Source organism: Hemitrygon akajei, chromosome 14 (assembly GCF_048418815.1).
Source record: "Hemitrygon akajei chromosome 14, sHemAka1.3, whole genome shotgun sequence".
In the NCBI taxonomy this organism is placed as follows: Eukaryota; Metazoa; Chordata; class Chondrichthyes; order Myliobatiformes; family Dasyatidae; genus Hemitrygon; species Hemitrygon akajei.
Window position 1 is genome coordinate 54,819,525 of NC_133137.1, and position 19,841 is coordinate 54,839,365.

At 42.0% G+C, this 19,841-nt stretch overlaps 1 protein-coding gene across 1 annotated transcript in view; it reads left to right on the forward strand.

Annotated features, from left to right (window-relative positions):
• The window catches only part of st8sia1 (ST8 alpha-N-acetyl-neuraminide alpha-2,8-sialyltransferase 1), a 57,472-nt gene extending 38,712 nt beyond the window's left edge, over positions 1–18,760 (forward strand). Inside the window, exons 4-5 of the mRNA XM_073066108.1 lie at positions 2,617–2,709; positions 12,657–18,760. Of these exons, the coding sequence (XP_072922209.1) occupies positions 2,617–2,709; positions 12,657–13,131 (568 nt within the window). The 3' untranslated portion in view covers positions 13,132–18,760. The remainder of the gene's footprint in view (positions 1–2,616; positions 2,710–12,656) is intronic.
• The last annotated feature ends 1,081 nt before the right edge of the window (positions 18,761–19,841 follow it).

A 19,841-nucleotide genomic window follows, 5' to 3' on the forward strand; every position in this document is an offset into this window, starting at 1 on the left:
GTAGCTATGAGCCAAATTTCAGGGAACTAGCTGAAAGTATTCAGCCCCAGTCATCACACAGGAGTGCAACAGTCAATTTTTATCCATTCATTTTTTGTGTTGAAATAAAATTAAATAATGAAACATAGAATTAAAGGTGTTGTAATGTGAGCATTATAAAAACAAGTAACACCAATTAAGATAATGGTAACATAGCAACACTCCCGCTACGGAAAGCTGCCTGCAAAGAGAGACTGCTCCCGGGGCTGTGGGGCTCCACTTCCGGTCCCTTCTGCCCGGTGTGCATGCGTGTGTCTAAACAATTTAGTAGGTCGATCTTGCCTTTCACTAAGGCCGAGGTAGGGGATCTTGGGCTTAAAAAGGTTGGCAACCACTAAGCTAGGCCGTCTAATATACAGTAACAAACTCAGAAAGGATCAAGTTATTGACACATTTATTGTTTTAATTGCAAGCGAAGCTACATCCAGACATAATGTCAGAAAATAGCTTAACTCTTATAACTCAAACAAACTACTTTAATACTTTTTACAGAGAACAGTAATCGGGTTGTTTCATTCCATAACATTCCTCTGTAAGTGGACGTGTGGAAGATGTTTCCAATTGTGAGGGAGTCTTTAGAGCAAGAGAGCATAGCCTCAAAATAGAAGGATGTGGGTATATATATATATATATATATATATCATATAGTGAGGCAATGTTCATGGGTTCAGTGTCCATTCAGGAATCTGATAGCAGAGGGGAAGAAGCTATTCCTGAATCATTGAGTGTGTGCCTTCAGGCTCCTGTATCTCATTCCTGATGGTAGCAATGAGAAGAGGGTATGTGCTGGATGATGGGGGTCCTTAATGGTGAATGTTGCCTTTTTGAGGCACCGCTTCCTGAAGATGTCCAGGATACCGGGGAGGCTAGTGCCCACGATGGAGCTGACTGAGTTGACAACTTTGTGCAACTTCGATCCTGTGCAGTGGCCACACCCCATACTAGACAGTGATACAACCAGTTAGAATGCTCTTCACAGAGCACCTGTAGATATTTGCGAGTGTCATTGGTTACGTACCAAATCTCCATAAACTCTTAATGAAGTATAGCCGCAGTCATGCCTTCTTTGTCACTGCATCGATGTGCTGGGCCCAGAATACATTCTCAGAGATGTTGACACCCAGGAACATGAAATTGCTTGCCCTTTCCACTTCTGATCCCTCTGTGAGGGCTGGTGTGTGTTCCCTCATCTTAGTCCACTGTCAATTCTTTGGTTTCATTGATGTTGAGTGCAAGGTTGTTGCTGTGATACCACTCAATTAGCAGATCTTTCTCGCTCCCATTGCCAAACCTTCTCGTCACCATCTGAAATTCTGCCAACAATAGTTGTGTCATCAGCAAATTTATAGATGGTATTTGAGCTGTGCTTAGTCACACAGTCATGGGTGTAGAGAGAGTAGAGCAGTGGGCTAAGCACACACCAGTGTTGATTGTCAGCAAGGTGGTGATGTTATTTTTGAATTGCACAGACTGTGGTCTCCTGGTGAGGAAGTCGAGGGTCCAGTTGCAGAGGGAGGTACAGAGGCCCAGGCTTTGGAGGTTTTTGATCAGACCTGTGGAAGCAAAATTATATTTAAAGCTGCAAGTTGATCGGCTGTTGATTAGTGAGGCTGTCAAAAGTTATAGGAATAGGGCTGTAGAATGGTGTTCAGAGTGAAAGTAATTCGGCCATGACTCGATGGGCAGAATGGTTTTCTGCTCCTATGTTGGTTCAAGAACATGATGGTTGTACGAAGGTATCTGGTCCTGAACATGTTTCATGTTTCTACACCCCCTGCCTCATGGTAGCAGTGAGAAGATGGGGTGACCCAGATGGTGGGGTTGATGCCCCCTTCTTCAAGCAGAGCCTGTTCTAGTATTAGTTATTTCTGGGTTAAAGATACTAGCTGTCTATCAATGCCTCTCATAATTTTACAAACTTCTGATAGTCCTCCCGTCAGCCTCCGCCACTCCAAAGAAAAGAACAATTGTTTATCTGACCTCCCCTTGTAGCAGGTGCCCTCTAATGCAAACAGTATTCTGGTATACCTCTCCTGCACATCTCTTCTACCAGAATTGAAGTTGGTATTCCAGGTGCGGCCTAAAGCTGCAACATGACCTCTGACCATCAAACTCAGTGTCTCAACTAATAAAGGCAAGTATGCCATGCATCTTCTTTACCGTCCTATCAACTTGATGGCCACTTTCAGGGAGCTATGGACTTGAACCCCAAGATCCCTCTTGTTTTCACTCCGGTCCCATAGGCATTGAGGTAATGATGGGCATCTACTAACTCTGTCACAAATGGGGCTGAAGATAGCGTAGGCTGGTGCATGCCTTCTATCTCTCACACAGAGTGAAATTCAAAGCCAAGCTTGAACACGCCAATGCACTACAGTAGCATCCTAACATCTAAGTCAGGAGGGTAAAATCCCATTTTACTCATGTGCTATTTTATAAAATAGAACACTGTGTGTACAAAAAGCATAATGTAGTGTAATACATGATTGAAGTTTTAGTCCTGTCGGGGGGTTTGTGAGTAAAGATGGAACAGATGTGGACTGTAAGCTGACAAGTGCACCTTTTATCTCTGTACAGCTGCAACCTCCCCCCTCTCTCCAGTGAATACACCAGCGATGCTGGCTACAGAACACACCTGGTGACTGCAAATCCAAGCATCATTGAGAAAAGGTACAGTGGAAAATGCGTTTGTCCAAAGCAGAAATTAATTCAAGGACAGAGGGAAAGTCTTGTTCATTTCCCCTCCCTGCACTGTTATACACCAGGTCATTCTGTTACTTGGTGACCTTCATTAAGGTAACACCGATAACAATAATTAACCCAAGAGGCAAAGGGAAAACAATGCAGGGCTGCTGGTCAATTCCTGGAGCTTCTGATGCACGGTGACACAAAACAAGGGAATGAACTGTATCGTTAGCTATGAATTGTTGCCCAGTTCCAAACATATTGCAACCTGAATGGATGAGTGGAAAAGGCAGTAACTAGTTGTAGTGAACACAAGCTAATAGTGCTGACCTTTATATGTACCTTTTAGCTGGGGGTCAAGCCAGATAGATTTTGATCTCTTTGGGTGTGATCACTGGTTTTTGGCTTTGAGCTCATTTGATTTATTGATGTTTTAGAACATTACAGCACGGTTGTTGTAAGTGAGGAAGCAGATTCGATAGGTCCAGAATCCATGTCCTTGAGACACGCAGCCTTGGCAGTAAAGGATTTTATTTACGGAAGACAAACATGGGAAAATGGCAACAGAAGCAACACTCACATGCACACAATTTACAGCAGTCAGATTGGCAATAAAACACATGTGGACAATTACTAACGAATGTGGGAAAATCGCGTGGGAACAAAGCACACACGCATACACACACGACCAAGGGAAAAGTCAATACAATACCCACCCCCCCCTTTGACTCTCTGTGAGCACAGCTCTTATGCTACTAGGGACAATCATCAACACTCCCAACCCTATTCAATGCACAACTCACCAGCAGTTTCTCCAGTGCCGCTACAGTTCTTGGCTTGGAATGAAGCAGGGTGGTCCCTCACAGATTGCAAAAAAGAGAGAAAGGGTCCAGCACATGTGGCACCCTTTATAGTGCAGCAGGGCTGGAGGATCCCACCCAGGTAATTCACAGGGAAGCCAATGGCTCGGTGCCAGCAGAGTTAAGCTGATTACAAAGGCCAAATACAAGGCTAATTAAAGGGGCCAATGGTTAGGTGTGCATTGATAGGCGAGGAGGGGTCAAACCTTGATTGGCAGGTGGTGTGTCTTTCAACCAGGTGTCATGACCCCTCCAATACAATGGTACAGGCCCTTCAGCCCATGATGTTGGGCCAACCTTTTACCCTAGTGTAAGATCAATCTATCCCTTCCCTCCGACATAGTTCTCCAGTTTTCTATCATCCATGTGCTTTTCTAAGAGTATTGACTTGTGTCCCTAGTACCTCTAATGTGTCTACAACCACCCTTGAAAGGACACCATTCCATGTGTAAAATAAAAATTACCTCTGACATCCCCCCCCCCATACATTTTTTCCAATCACCTTAAAATTGTGTTCTTTCACATAAGCCATTTCTCAACAGGTTTCAATAGGTACATTTCTACAATATACATCCTGCAAAAAAAAAATTTAGGATGAATTTTACACACATGGAATGGTGAGTGTGTGGAATGTCCTGTCAAGGGTGGTTGTAGATACATTAGGGGTATTAGGGGCACTTTCTGCTTTGGGAAGCAGTCTCTGGCTGTCCATTTGATCTATGTCTCTTATCATCTTGTACACCTCTATCAAGTTACCTCTCATCCTCCTTTACTCCAGAGGGAGAAGTTTGTTAGCTTCTTAAGGCATGCTCTCATAATTATGCAGGCACATCTCCTCTGCACCTTCTCTGAGGCGTCCAATCTGCTGCGCCTTGTTTTGGTTGTGCTAGATCTGTTCACGTGTTGGCAAGCTCTTGTAAGCACAGACAGGCGATTCCTGCTTGTTTTCCTGCATTTATTAATATGTGCATGAGGCGCGGCCGCCCGCCACCAGCGGGAGAGCTGACGCGCTGGGTCGGTCCGCCTTCTCACCCGCCTGTAGGCAGTCGCGCACTGCCCTCCAGCGTCGCCCAACCAGCGCTCCGTTCTCTTCTGCCTATGACCTCACATCAGATGTGGCGACCCGCTGAATTTAAGCATATTACTAAGCGGAGGAAAATAAACTAACGAGGATTGCTTCAGTAACTACGAGTGAAGAGGGAAGAGCCCAGTGCCGAATCCCTGGCTGCCCGGCAGTCACGTGAAATGTGGCATATAGAAGACCTCCTTTCTCTGAATTCTCCTTCTGCTCACCCAGATGTGCTGCCACCATTGTCAACAGCTTTTGAAGAAACTGTTCTGCCAGTTCCTGATGCTTCACTCATTTTTCAAGATGAAGATGTTGATGATCCTGACAACCCCACACTTGCAGACGTGTAACTTTGCCTGAAGATGTATTAAACATCTCACTTTAGAAGCGGAAGTGATCAACTGTTCTGTATAAGTTAATTCCTGTATATTTACCTGTACCCTTTATTTTATCTGTGCCTGTACAGTATATTACTTAAAATTTCACTTGCTACTTATTTAATATTTGTTTAATATCGAACTTGTACTGATTTACATGATATTTTAAAGGTATGATGAGGCGGTTAGCTATTGCTTAATGTGATCCTTCTGTAATTCGGCATTTTCATTAATCCAGCACTCCTCAGGTCCCAATGTTGCCGGATTATAGAAGGTCAACCTGTATATTCAAGAGAAAAGAATAAAATGTGGAAAGAGTAGAGCCAATTTGAGACAATAGTGGCAATGGGTGCATGGACTGAGTTGCTATAGGTGAGGGTCGAGTGAATATATTTGACCCTGTAGATGGAAAACTCAGCGATGGGTAGGTGAAACTCCAGTGCAAGACTCCAGAAATTGACAATACAATGTCTTAGCTGGCTAAAAGCTGACAAACCCCAGATAAGGTTTATACCAGGCTGCTAAGGGTGGGTGGGGGTACGAGAAGAAGTTGCTGAGATTTTTATTTCTACATCTGCCATAAGTACAACAAATTTGGTCCCTCTGTCTGTTTCAGAGCCTAGTATCAGTAGCAGGGTTGTAATTGGAACGGATTCTGATGGACCAAATGAATTAGGCCCAATCACTTCCAGCTGCCTCATCAATGACCTCCCTTTAGTCTTAAGGTCAGAAGTGGGGATGTTTACTGATGATTGCACCACTGATGCAAGACCTGGACAATCTACAGACCAGGGTTGATCAGTTACAAATTTTCCTCATGCCACACATGTACAGTGGCATGCAAGAGTTTGGGCACCCCGGTTGAAATTTCTGTTACTGTGAATAGTTAAGTGAGAAGAAGATGAACTGATCTCCAAAAGTCATAAAGTTAAAGAGGAAATATTCTTTTCAACATTTTAAGCAAGATTAGTGAATTTGTTTTGTTCAATTTTAGAGTGAAAAAAGGAAAGGAGAACCATGCAAAAGTTTGGGCTTCGGTCCCTTCTCCTTTTTTGTTATTTTGAAACTGTAAAAGATGGAAATAAAGAAGTAAACTTGCTTAAAATATTAAGTGATGTGTCATCTTTGACTTTATGCCTTTTGGAAATCAGGTCATCTTTTACCTGCTTAGCTATTCACAGTAACAGAAATTTTGACTAGGTGTGCCCAAATTTTTGCATGCCACTGTAACTGGCAATGACTATATCCAACAAGAGAAAACCCATCTCTCACCCACTCTCACTGAAAGACTAAAAGATATAGGAGCAGAATTAGACCAGTCTGCTCTGCCATTCCGTAGATTCACCACCCTCTGACTAAAAAAGGCCATTGCCATTGCTAAGTATCTCCACCATCAATAACCTTGGTGTTACCATTTGGTGCCACAGTAGCTCAGCAATTAGCATGATGCTGTTAGAGCTTGGGGCGTCAGAGCTCAAAGGTCAATTCCAGCATCCAATGTAAGGAATCTCTGTATGTCCTCCCCGTGGAGTGCATGGCTCTTCCTGGGTATTCCTGTTTCCTTCCACAGTCCAAAGACGTATGGGGGGTAGGTTAAGTGGTTGTTGTAAATTGTCCCAGGATTAAATTGGGGTTGCTGGTGCAAAAGGTACAGCATGCAATACTCCATGCTGTATTGCTAAATAAAATAATTAGAAATAAGATCGACCAGAAACAGGAGTAGCCATGTGTACGGTGGAGGTCAAGTTGAGGTTTGTACCAACTACCAGGTACACTGCAGCAACTCACCAAGAATTCTTGTACAACACATGATCTCCACTGGCTAGAAGGACAGAGCACAACCTGGAAAATAGTCTCCAAGTTGCACAGCATCATGCATTACAAATCTATCGCTGTTCATTCACTACTGGGCCACATGTACACAAGATTAGGTCAGAGACTAGGGCTTCTGAAGCGATTAACCCACCTTCTGGTTCTCCAGAACTCATCCCCTTGCTACAGTGCTCAAGTCAGGTGTGTGTTGGAATACTCTCGATTTTTCTGTGTGAGTTTAGCTTCAACAAAATTCAGGAAGCTTAACATTTACTGGAGCATAGCAGAATGAGGGGAAATCTTATTGAGGTGGATAAAATCATGAGCGGCATAGATAGAGTTAATATGCACAGTCTTTTTCTCAAGGTTGGGGAATCAAGAACTACAGGACATCAGTTTAGAGAGAGAGGAAATATTTAATTGGAATATGAAACAGTTAATCTGCTAACCAATCTAGTTCCTCCCCCCACCCCACCCCTTTATTTATTACCTCAGTCATTGCTCTGTAAACACCTTAAACCACTTTTTATAAGCTGTTTACGTTGTAAATACATGGTGTGTTTTTGTATTTGTGCACATTTTATTCTATATCCATCTTTAACCTCTAATTGTAGAGTTTTTATATAATTATTTATATTTGTTTAATGTGTTATTTTCCTGTTGTATGTGACACCTGACCAATACACCATAGCTAATTCCTGAGACATTAAATATATATAAGGCAAATAAAGTTGACCTTTGATCCTTGGCAAGCAATTATTTTCACCCAGACATTTAGTATATGGAATGAGTTGCCAGAGGAATTGATTGAGACTTCTGTGGAAGGAAAGCTTTAAAGAGATAGAACCAAACATGGGCAAGTAGGTCTAACTTAGCTGGAATTTTTGATTGGCATGGACCAGTTGTTATAAGGGCCTCTTCCCATACCCTTTGATCCTGTGGAGGACATTGCAGTTCACTTGATAGGCAACTTGTCTACACAGTAGCAGCCGCTTGTACCAACTACCAGGTACTCTGCAGCAACTCACCAAGAATTCTTGTACAACACATGATCTCCACTGGCTAGAAGGACAGGGCACGACCCGGAAAATAGTCTCCAAGTTGCACAGCATCATGCATTACAAATCTATCGCTGTTCATTCACTACTGGGCCAAATCCTTTCCCTGACAGCATTGTGGGTATATCCACCCACCAAGATCTGCAGCTGACCACCACCTTCTAAAACAGCAGTTGTTGTACAGTGGTTAAGTCGAGTCAGACTCTTCGTGACCTCATGGATCATAGGGTCCACGGTAAGATACGGAAGTAGATTGCCAGGTCTTTTGTTACCGTCGCTGACAGCTGGGTGTGAACTCTGGTTTGAACATCTGCCTGGAAGTCCAGTGCTGATGCCACTACACCACCAGCCGGCCCAAAAATGTCAACTAGGGAGGAGCAATTGAAACGCTGGCTAATGCTGTGAAGCCCACGTCCCTTGAATGAACAAAAAAACCAAAATAAATTAACAATTACTTGGAAAGGGGACAAACAAGATCTCATGCGGGAGGGTGGTCTAAAGATTAGGACCCATGTGTTCCAGATGAAGTTGGCAAGACAGATTGTGATTGGATGCCTGTGACTAGTGAGGCCCTACAGGTATCTGCTGGAACTAATGCTGTTTGTAATGTAATAATGCCATGAGACATAGGAACAGAATTGGCCTATTGAGTCTGCTCTACCTGATTAATTTTCCTTCCCAATCCCATTCTCCTACCTACTCCCTGATACCTTTGATGCTCTTACTAATCAAAAACCTGTCAGCCTCTGCTTTAAATATACTCAATGACTTTGCCTCCACAGTTAGCTGTGGCAATGAATTCAGCAGATTCACCAGCTTCTGGCTAAAAAAAATCACTTCTCATCTCTGTTCTAAAGGGATGTTCTTCTATTCTGAGGCTTTGCCCTATGTTCTTAGACCCCTCTCCCCCTCCATAACTGGAAACACTCTCTCTTTGTCCATTCTGTTTAGGCAGTTCAATATTCAATATTTTTCAAAGAGATTTCCCGCCCCCCTCATTCTTCTAAACTCCAGTCCAGAGCCATTAATGAGCTCCTCATATGTTAACCCTTTCAGTCCTGGGATAATTCTCAGGAACCTGCTCTGGATCCTGTCCAATGCCAGCACAGCCTTTCTTAGATAAGGGCCCAAGCCTGCTCACGTTGCTCCAGATGCAGTCTGATCAATGCCTTATAAAGATTCTGCATTTCATCATCACTTTTATGTGCACTAGTGATTTAGCCGTGGATTTAGATTGCACATTCAACAAGTTGGTGGATGAAACTAGATTTCTGGAGTTATTGAGGCTATGTGGGGTTGTCTTAGCCTTACAGGGTGATATCAATGTGCTAGTGCATTTAAGGCAAAGGTTGGTAGCTTCTTGATTAGTCAGGGAATAAAAGGTTAATGGGAGGAGGCAGGAGAATGGGTTTGAGAGGGAAGTGGATCAGCCACTCTGAAATGGCAGAGCAGACTCGTTAGACCAAATGGCCTAATTCTGCTCTTATTATGTATGTTGGGGGTACTAGTGAGGCTAGAGCAAATTCCCTGTATAGTAGGGTCCTAGGGAGTACTGAGCAATCTTCGTATGCAAGTCCAAAGATTCTTGGAGGCAACAGCACAATTGATAAGTGGGTAGAAAGGCAAATGGAATACTACTGGACACTGAATACAAGAACATAGAGCACTACAAGCACAGTACAGGCCCTTCGACCCATGATGTGCTGACCTTTTAACCCTTCTCTCCTATATAACCCTCAATTTTTCAGTCATCTATGTGTCTGTCTAAGAGTTTCTTAATTGTTCCTATGTATCTGCCTGTACTACATACCTGGAAGGGCATTCTATGCACTCACCACTCTTTATGAATTTAAAAAAAAACTTACCTTTGACAGCTTCCCCATCCCTCCAATCACCTTCAAATTATGCTCTCTTGTATTAACCATTTCTACCCCGGGAAAAAAGTTGCTTGTTATCCACTCAATTAATGTCTCTTCATCTTATACACCATCTCTGCCTCCTTTGGTCCAAAGAGGAAAGCCCTAGTTCTCTCAGCCTATCTTGATAAGACATGCTCTCTAGTCCAGGCAGCATCCTGGTAAACCTCCTCAGCACCCTCTCTAAAACTTGTATATTTTAACTATAACGAAGTGGTCAGAAATGAACACACTATTTCAAATGTGAGTTATATAGAGCTGCAGCATTACCTTACAGCTCCTGAATTTAATCTGCCACATAATGAAGACCAACACGCCATACACCTTCTTAATAATCTTAACACCCTGCGTGGAACGGGAAGGTTATGCTCCAAATGTACAGGATAAAATGTGGATAAGTTCTCGGCTGGAATATTGCCTGCAGTGCTGGCCAGCTTGCTTATAGGGAGGACAAGCTCACCTTGGAGAGGGTGCAGAGGAGATTCTCCAAGATGAAGAGTTATGAAGAGAGAGTGGAAAGGTTGTTCTCCCTGGAACTAAAGAGGTTAAGAGGGAACGTAGAGCATAGAACAGTACAGGTCCTTTGGCCCATGACGTTGTGCTGACTATGGTAGAGGTGTATAAAGTTATGGGTTGTACAGATAGGGCAAACCACAGAAAACTTCCCTAGATAAAGCTAGAGGACATAGGTTAGGGAAAGAGATAAAAGATTTGGGGAGGGATCTGAGGGTGATGTTTTTTGACCCAGAGAATGGTGAGAGCCTGGAATACCCTCCCAGTGAGAATAGATCAGCTTTATTAGTCACACGTACATCAAAACATACAGTGAAATGCATCCTATTGAATCAACTCACATCAACGAGGATTGCTTGGCGGGGGGGGGGGGGGGGGGAGAAGGGCAGCTCACCTGCACCAACATAGCACGCCCACAACTTACTATCCCTGACCAGATGTGTTTGGAATGTGGGAGGAAACCAGAACACATGGAGGAACGTTGTGTGGTCACAGGGAGAGCGTGCAAACTCTTTACAGACAGTGGTGGTAATCGAACAGTGATCGGTAATTGCGATAAAGCAATTGGATTAGCTGCTACACTATTGCGCTGCCCAGCTACGCTGATTAGTAGAATCAGAGTCACTGACAGCAGGATCCAGACAATCATTTGATTTGCTCCCGTGCTGGAAGTTCCCATTTTGTGTGACTCCGTGACTGCTAATTTTATGTGTGTGGGTGACACTGAGTCTGTATATGTGAGTGCGTACACTGTGGGGGTGTGTGTATGTGTAGGCGCAGCTGTGCGTGAATTCAAATGTGTGCACGTGCACATGTGCGTGTATGTGAGAGCTTAAGTGTGCATGGGAGTGTGTGTCTCCACTCCAATGACTTGAGAATTGTTGAGTTCATTTGGTGCCAATTTACATTTTGTTCAGACAATGCATGTCTGGAAAGGGATATTCTGTGTCCCTGCCTGAATGTTCTGATTGTCTGTCATGATTACAGAAGTGCTATTCTTTCAGTCCCTAAATCCCAGCAACGTCTCTTTGGTGTGTGATTATATCGGAAGGTTTTTTTTGGGGGAGGTGGAATGAAACAGAACCTTTCAGTGAAGCCCGACGACTTCCCGCAGCTCCTGGTAACAACAGCATCGCCTGCTGTGGTCATCCATGCAAGAGAGTGGAAAGAAACTCCTTCAAAAGAAATGATCAGTAGTGGTGAAGTCTGTCTTGAATTGGTCTTTTCTTCTACATTACCGGACACAAACCCTGGATAGTTCCCCAAGGAGTCCTGGCGGTTTGATTTTGTTCCTGAAGTTTGAAGGTTGGAGGCTGTATTAATAAGGGTGATTATCTGCCTTCCTGCTAAACCTGCCATTTAGTACAGAAATGGCTCACAAGGAGAGCTTGAGTTAAGGACACACTGGATATAGAGTCATAGAGAAATACAGCCCTGTGGCCCATCTAGTCCATCCCTAAAGCATTTAAACTGTCAGCGATTTTTTTTGCCTTTTGTATCGGACGCTAAGGGAGGCACATACATCTTTGGGGCTATGGTTAAAAGTGAAGTCAGTTTTTTTTCCTAGTGTTGGAGAATCTGAAACTAGATAGCACAGAACAGTACAGCACAGAAACAGGCCCTTCAGCCCACAATGTTGTGCCGAGCCAGCACAAAAAAATAAAAAAATAAAAAACTAATCCCTCCTAGGCACACAATGTCCATATCCCTCCATCTTCCTCACATTCATGTGCCTATCTAAACATCTCTTAAAAGCCTCTATTGTATTTGCTTCTACCACCATAGCAGGCAGTGCATTCCAGGCATCCATTTGCCCTTCACATCCCCCCTGAACCTAATCCCCAGCACCTTCAATGCATACCCTCTGGTTCTACTTGTCTACTCTATCTCTGCCTCTTATGAGCCTCTATCATATCTCCCCTCAGCCTCCGCCACTCCAAGGAAAAACCACAAGTTTATGCAGGTTTAAGGTGAGAGGAGAAAGATTTAATGGGAAACTGAGGGACACCTTTTTCACTCGAAAAGCGATGGCTTTGTGGAACAAGTTGCCAGAGGAAGCAGTAGTGGCAGATACAATTGCAAAGTCAAAAAGAATTCAGACCGGTACATGTATGGAAAAGGTTTGGATGAATACGGCTAACTCAAGTAGGCAGGTTAGATGGCATGGATGAATGGGCATCACTATATGACTGTCCATCAGCCTATTTAATCTGTCGTCAACATTATATAAGTGGACATGCCATGATGACATAAATTGATTGTCTGTAAAATTTAAGTGGTTAATAATAGAACATTTGTATTTACACGATCCCTTCCCTTTCTTTCAGATTTCAAAACCTGCTGTGGTCTCGGAAGTCATTTGTTGAGAGCATGAAGGTGTATGGCCGGAGCTACATTTACATGCCAGCCTTTTCCATGAAGACTGGCACAGATCCATCCTTCCGAACGTACTACACTCTGTCTGACTTCAGTGCCAACCAAACCATACTCTTCGCCAACCCGGACTTCCTGCGCAACGTGGAGAAGTTCTGGAAGAGCAAAGGGATCCATGCCAAGCGTCTCTCCACAGGTCTGTTCCTGGTCAGTGTAGCCATGGGCCTCTGTGAAGACGTGACCCTTTATGGATTTTGGCCGTTTTCAATAGATCTGCATGGTAACATGATTAGCCACCACTATTATGACAATGTGATGCCATACTCGGGCTACCACGCCATGCCAGAAGAGTTTCTCCAACTTTGGCTTTTGCATAAGAGTGGCATTTTAAAGATGCAAATTGGTAAATGTGCAGATGGCCCTGAATAATCTTCATTCCAGAAGAAGGGGGGTGTATATTGTACAGGTTTCTGCTGTATCCCTTTGGGTAAAATCTTATCAACTTGCACTGACAAGATGTTCCATTTTAGTACTGAGTGAATGGGTTTGAAGGCAGAGCATACCCTATTCATTACCACAAACTGTGAATGGATTTACAACAGGCAAGAGTGAGCCCGATCTCACTTCCAGCACCTGACCTGCACTGTGCCTGGAGTATTATGTTGAAAGGCGTAAATGAGAGACTGTTGGAGGGACGGTTTCGTTTTATACTGTTACCAGGAAGCAAACATATTGAATGCTTAGGAAGTTCAGAGGATGAGTTTCTACAAGGCTGTGTAAATATTGTCTTGCAGTTGTTGCTGAAAGATTCTCAAAGAGCATTGAAACATTGATGAAAATATCACCATGGTTTCAGGACTTATCTGGTGGGTTTACTGGATCCAGGGTCAGTCTTGGTACATTCTGTAAAAGTGCATGCACTAAACAAATCATGTGAGTCTTTTTACTCATTTCTGTTTTGTTCTTAGGAATTGTTTTGCAAGCATTTCAATCAGTGTCAAGGAATTAGCTTTGTACTTTTTAAAGAAGGAGGATCTTTTGAACCAGCATAAATGAGTCAATCTCAATCAGTTTTGCCTTAAATTTGCAGATACAGAATAGGCTTCCACCCTTGTGTTGGTCTATAAATTTTATTATGTCGTTCCATTGTGATTTCTCCTTTGTTCCAATGTGGTGTCTGGAGACAGCTGATGATTTTTCCCACAGAGGGCATGCTGTTGAATACATAGAAAAAGGCAGAAGCCCATTGATATCATAACTTACAAAAATACTGACAGCAGTTGAATGCATTTGTTTATTGAATGGACTTTGCGATGTTTTTGTGTACCTCTCTATAACATAGGAAAGGCAAGGTAATTATCTGTGGGCGGTGGCTGGCTTGATTGGCATTCATACTACTGAAGATGAAACTGTTGAGAGCAACTTTGCGATCTCCACAGCAAGGCAGTGGGGATCGCAAAACTGCTCTCATCAGTTTGTATGAATTCCTGAGAGTAAAGAGGGCAGAATTACTCTGTACACTTACCAATCGTGCAGCCTATGTTTTCAGTAAGTTATATTTTAGGCCAAGAGTGAGAGTCAATTATTTCACCTCATTTGTTATGTTAGTAGTACAACAAATCTTTTGATCTCCTGTTTAGAACCTGTGGCAGTCCTGCCTTTAATTTTCGATCAGGTATCTTTGGTGAGAAAGATTTGTGGATGTAGCAGCAGAGTTGTCTGTCTGGTGTCAATTTTTTTTAAAAAGATGATCTTTTCTGACTCAGGTTTAAAGCTATTTCCAATACATTCGTCCTTCAGTATTGTTTTTGTGAAAATATTTCAAAGAGGGGTGACTTTTTCCTTTGTAGCAAAACCATGCCAAATTCTGGGAATGTAGGACTTTCAGAAGCACTATGTCTCCCTTCTGGTGAAACTAATTTGCCCTCGCGTCACGATTTTCTCGTGTTGATATAGCCAATGGAAAGGGATATGGGACCTTTTTAGTGAGACATACAGGTTTTAGGGATACTGGATCCTTATGGTAAATATACTTACATTGCCATGTCTCTGAGGAAATCTGGATTTCAGAAAACAAGTTTTAACTTTGCAAAATGTATTGCCAATTTGTACACAATTAAGGAGAATAAGAAGGTAAATCTTATTCTTATAGTAAATGGTTTTGTGAACTTGTAACTTAGACAAAATGTACTTAATATTCATAGATCTGCCAAGTTACATAAGTGCACTTGGCATCTCCCGGTGTGAGGGGCTTTTTGACTTCAGAAAGGAAGTCATTGTTGGACTTGAAGTCTAGAGTGGTGTAAGCTTTCAATCCCAGGAGACGGTGAGGAATTTAGGGTTTTTAACTCGTCAAGCTGCTGCTTTCCAACCTGTGTTTGGAAAGTGTCAGGAGTTGGGTGTTGGATGGAGCATTGTCAAAAAGCAGACTGCTTTACTCTGAGTCAGAGGCCAGTCCTTCTGAAAGCTTCCTTCCAGCTTGCTAAAATGCTGAACTTATAGGAAGGAAGTATATGACTTACTAGTTGTGTGGAGGGAAATCCTATAAAATGAAATAAACTAGAGGCTGCAAACGAAATAAAATAGGATCGAGCCCACATGGGTCAGTATAATATCACAGATTGTGAATGATTAGTGGGTGTCATTGGATGTTTTGTCTATTAAGTGCTTATGTGAAAAGCCTTGTAGTCTCTTTTGAAGGTTTTAGAAATAGTTGTGGAAAACTGTTGAAGAATAGCATATCCTGTGGGGGATGGTTGAGTAACCTGGCTTAAACAGGGTCAAAATTAAACCATTGAAATGTTGGGGGATAAAAGTGTTAAAGAGGTTCTAGATATCCATATCTTTGTCCGTATAGTCATTTTAGATTCTGGTTAGCAAAGTAGCTACAAATTGTCAGTGGGACTCTGTTACTTTGCTGATGGTCCAAATAAAATTGATGTGAAATAAAGCAGAAAAGTAGAGAGAAAAAATACTCAGCTTGTCAGGCAGCATCTGTGGACAGAAAAGCGGCTGTAGTTTCAGTACAAAGACCGTTCATCAGAAATTCTGAATGTGTGTGCCAACAGTTCTTTATGTGCTGAGCTTCAGTATTTAATATTTTTTTAAAGGGGCAATTAACAGTGTTTTGTGTGTTGTGTTGTCAGTATGTATATGAGCCAAATGATGCAGCAAGATAATGCTGCATCTTGAGAATACAATCAGCTACTTCGACTGTTCTTTGTTGAACAGCTGACATGATTTGACCTGGTTTCCTATCTGGCTACCTCAGGTGTGTGTATACGACTTCTAACTGCCTTAATTATTCTTCCGTCTGAAAAAAAGGGTGCAAATCTGAAGGAAAACAGAAATGAAAAGGGCCAGATTTTTAAGGCCAATATTCAAACTGGATGGTTTTTATGATTCTGGTGCAATTAATTTATGGCATGTTCCTGTCAGGAGGAATGTAATACTTGTTCAGCAACATGAAAGAAGGAAAAGGCAGGAGAATGGGGTTGTGAGGGAAAATAGATCAGCCATGATTGAATGGCAGAGCAGGCTCACTAGGCCAAATGGCCAAATTCTGCTCCTATATCTTAAGGTCTAAAAGAATTTGATTCTGGTTCAATTTTATGTACAGACTGATTCTGTTAAGACTGAATTCTGAGCATTTCCACTGTTGATAAGTTTGTTCATTGTTAAATTGATCATTTGACTTCTGTCTTTTAAAATTAATAATTGTTTTCTTCTATTTCCATAAATGTGTGACTGAAAATATATAAATCCAATTTACTTCAAGTCTTAATACCTCCTGTAACAGTTTAATAGATAATGTCGCGTTCAGTCGCTTGTTCAGTCCACTTCACAATAGAAATATACTGTAAGTCTTTACAGCTGACATTTGCACATATAATCCTTAATAGGAGTTTCTGTTTTAGGACAATGCAGCTATAGTATTTTCAGTTCTTTAGATTTGTAAATCATAAGATATTGTATTATTGAGTTTTTGAAAACTTTTGACAGAACAGAGACAAGGAAATTACTGGTGCACCAACACTAAATGGGTGTCCATTTGTCGGGCATATGACTTTATTGTGAACAGCACAATTGTCGTCTGATTGTGATCAATTTTTAAATGTAGCATGTGGATTTAAAAAAAAACTGTGGCATGATGTGTTAACATTTTCCCAGTTCATTTCCCGGATATTGTTTCTGGAATTGTAAGCCCCATTGTAACTTGGATTGTTTTATGATATTTGTGTCAGTGTGTCTTTTGAGAAGTATGTACAATTGGGAATGAAACTGTAATTTCACGTGCAACCAGGGAGAACACTGCATGCCGACCAGAAGCTGTAGTGTGAAGCCTGAGGCCTGAGCTGTTGTGGATGTGAACACATTTCAGAAGGGATGCAAAATTCTGCATAAGAATAATAGTAAAGATTTCTATTTGCCACAGGGCTTTGTTTATGTTTGAATTTGTTGTCCTACTCAGGATATTGTTTACGGTAAAATACTATTGGTGTTCTAATTTAAATGAGTTCTCTTTCAAAACTGATGCCTGTATTTTAATGTTGTTCCGTTTACTGCCTGCAGAATTCCAGCCACCTTTCATGTACATTCAAAGACTGATCAGACTTTCTGAGTGCTATGTTATTTTACAGACAATTGATACCAGAAGGGATTTCTCCCCCCAGTTCTGATCCTTGAATTGCTGCTGAAGTTTGATACTCTCTAGTCTGACACCCTTGGGACCTGACTCGTGCCAGACCACTGGAGCTGTGCATCAGAATCAGCTTGAGTATCACTGGCATATGTCGTGAAATTTGTTTTGTGGCAGCAGTACCGTGCAATACATAAAAAGTACTTTAAAATACATAGAAACTTCATATAAAAATTAACCAAGTGGTGCAAAAGTAGCAAGGTAGTGTTCATGTGTTGGTTCAATGTCCATTCAGAAGTCTGATGGCGGAGTGGAAGAAGCTGTTCCTAAAACATTGAGTGTGTATCTTCATGCTCCATATATACTGCCTCCCTGATGGTAGCAATAAGAAGAGGGGTTCCTGGGTACTGGGGGCCCTTAATGAAAAATACCGTCTTTTTGAGGCATCATCTTTTGAAGATGTTGGCGAGGCTAGTGCCGAGTTCAGACATTACTCCTGATCATCATCTTGAGCAGGAGATCTGTTCTGTTTAACATGATCCAGGAAATGTCTATCCTTGGGGTTTCAAGAAGAGTCTTTAGCCCAAAGATACCATAAGTTTAGATCTCCTGAGACAACTGTGATCACAGAGTTGCACTGATAGGTTAATTAGGTACAGATTAGTGTACACCTTGGATCACTTTAGATTTGCATAGAATTGGTTAGTTAGTGTAGATGTGTACCACAGTTTTAGAACTTGCCTGATGACGGGAGTTACTGGACCACAGAATGCCACACTAGAGAGTTTAAACCTGTTTAATGGTGGAGCAGGCTCAATGGGCCAAATGGCCTATGTCTTATGGTCTTACCAACCCCTTTGCCTCTTTTGGTTCAGTATCCTTATCACTCCTTCCCGACCTGACGCGTTGTTTACCGTTTGAAACTTTTACTTGATTTGGAAGAGAAATTCACAGAAATTTCACACCCTTTGTGTGAGCCTGTGCTTTCTGTCAGAGGCTTTGAGTTACCAAGCCCCAATTTTTAAGGTTCCAGCACCTTGTTCTGGAAATGGCCTTTAGCTATCAGTTGTTTGGTTCAGATTCCACTCCACACTCTGCTGCTGGTGGACTTAAGTCATGTGTTCGAAGATCGAAGAGCAATATAAACAATTGGGAGTAATTGCAGTGATGTTTCAGTTACTTTCAGGCTCAGCTCTGCTGGTTCATCATACAAGGATTACCAGTGTTTATGTGAGAAGGTGACTTAGTTCCAGCTTCAACAGACATCTGCCCTACATAATGGCTATCAATGGTTACTGACTGAAATTTATATGGAAGTTTTTATGGATTCAAAATTCTTACTTGTTTGGGCCTTGTAGCTGTTGGTAGGCCCTGTGTTGTGTCAACATTCAATAAATTTCTTTAAGTTATGAAACGTAATTTTTGTTTGTCTGATTTCTTGACCTCAAAGTATGTCACCAGATACTACCTAGAAATTCATTGTCTTGCAAGCATTTACAGGAAAATGAAGAAATTTAATAGACAAGTAAATTCTTCATGGGCTTCCAGTCAGGTACAAGTATCAATTTTTTAAATCAATGTTTCAATGATAAACTCTGCCATCTTCATCAGGGGTGATGTCTGTGCATGTCTAGTCCAGTGGTATATATACGCCGTCGTCCATCCCTGCTAATTGGTTAGACCTCAATCAATCATCTTTCTACTGTCCCACCTTCTTTAACAAAGATGAAGGTCTCACTCAAAGTGAGAAAGGAAATTTGATTGTAAACAAGGTGGTACTGCAGAAACCTTATACGTCATATACACCAGGAAAGCACGAGATCCTTTTTCAAATGTAGTAGAATTTATAAAAACTATATGTAAATAAAGACTGACAAATAACCAATGTGCAAAAGAAGACAAATAGAGTTAACAGCACAGAATCCAGCCATTTTCTCCATTTGCCTTGTGACAGTGTTTATGATTCCATCCATCCTGCCAACAGATCATCATCATTTATTCTGGTTCACATATCGCCCTTACAAGCATTACCTCAACCTTTCCATGTTGTTACTGATTCCCAGTTTCATCATTCCCATTTCCTTTACTGGGTTTGCTGCTGATGATATAGTGGCCCTTAATAACTTGCTTCCTTCAAATGCAAACATCTCTACCCCCACCAAACCTCTTTTTAAAGAGCCACTCAAGTTTTTTTCTGTTTATCATAAGACCATAAAGTATAGGAGCATAGGCCATTTATCATAAGACCATAAGGTATAGGAGCCATAGGCCATTTGGCCCATCGAGTGCTCCGCCATTCAATCATGGGCTGATCCAATCCTTCCAGTCATCCCCACTCCCCTGCCTTCACCCCATGCCCTTTGATACCCTGGCTAATCAAGAACCAACTTTGCCTTAAATACACCCAATGACTTGGCCTCCACAGCTGCTCGTGGCAACAAATTCCACAGATTTAAAGTAATTTCTCTGCAACTCTGTTGTAAATGGATGTCCTTCAATC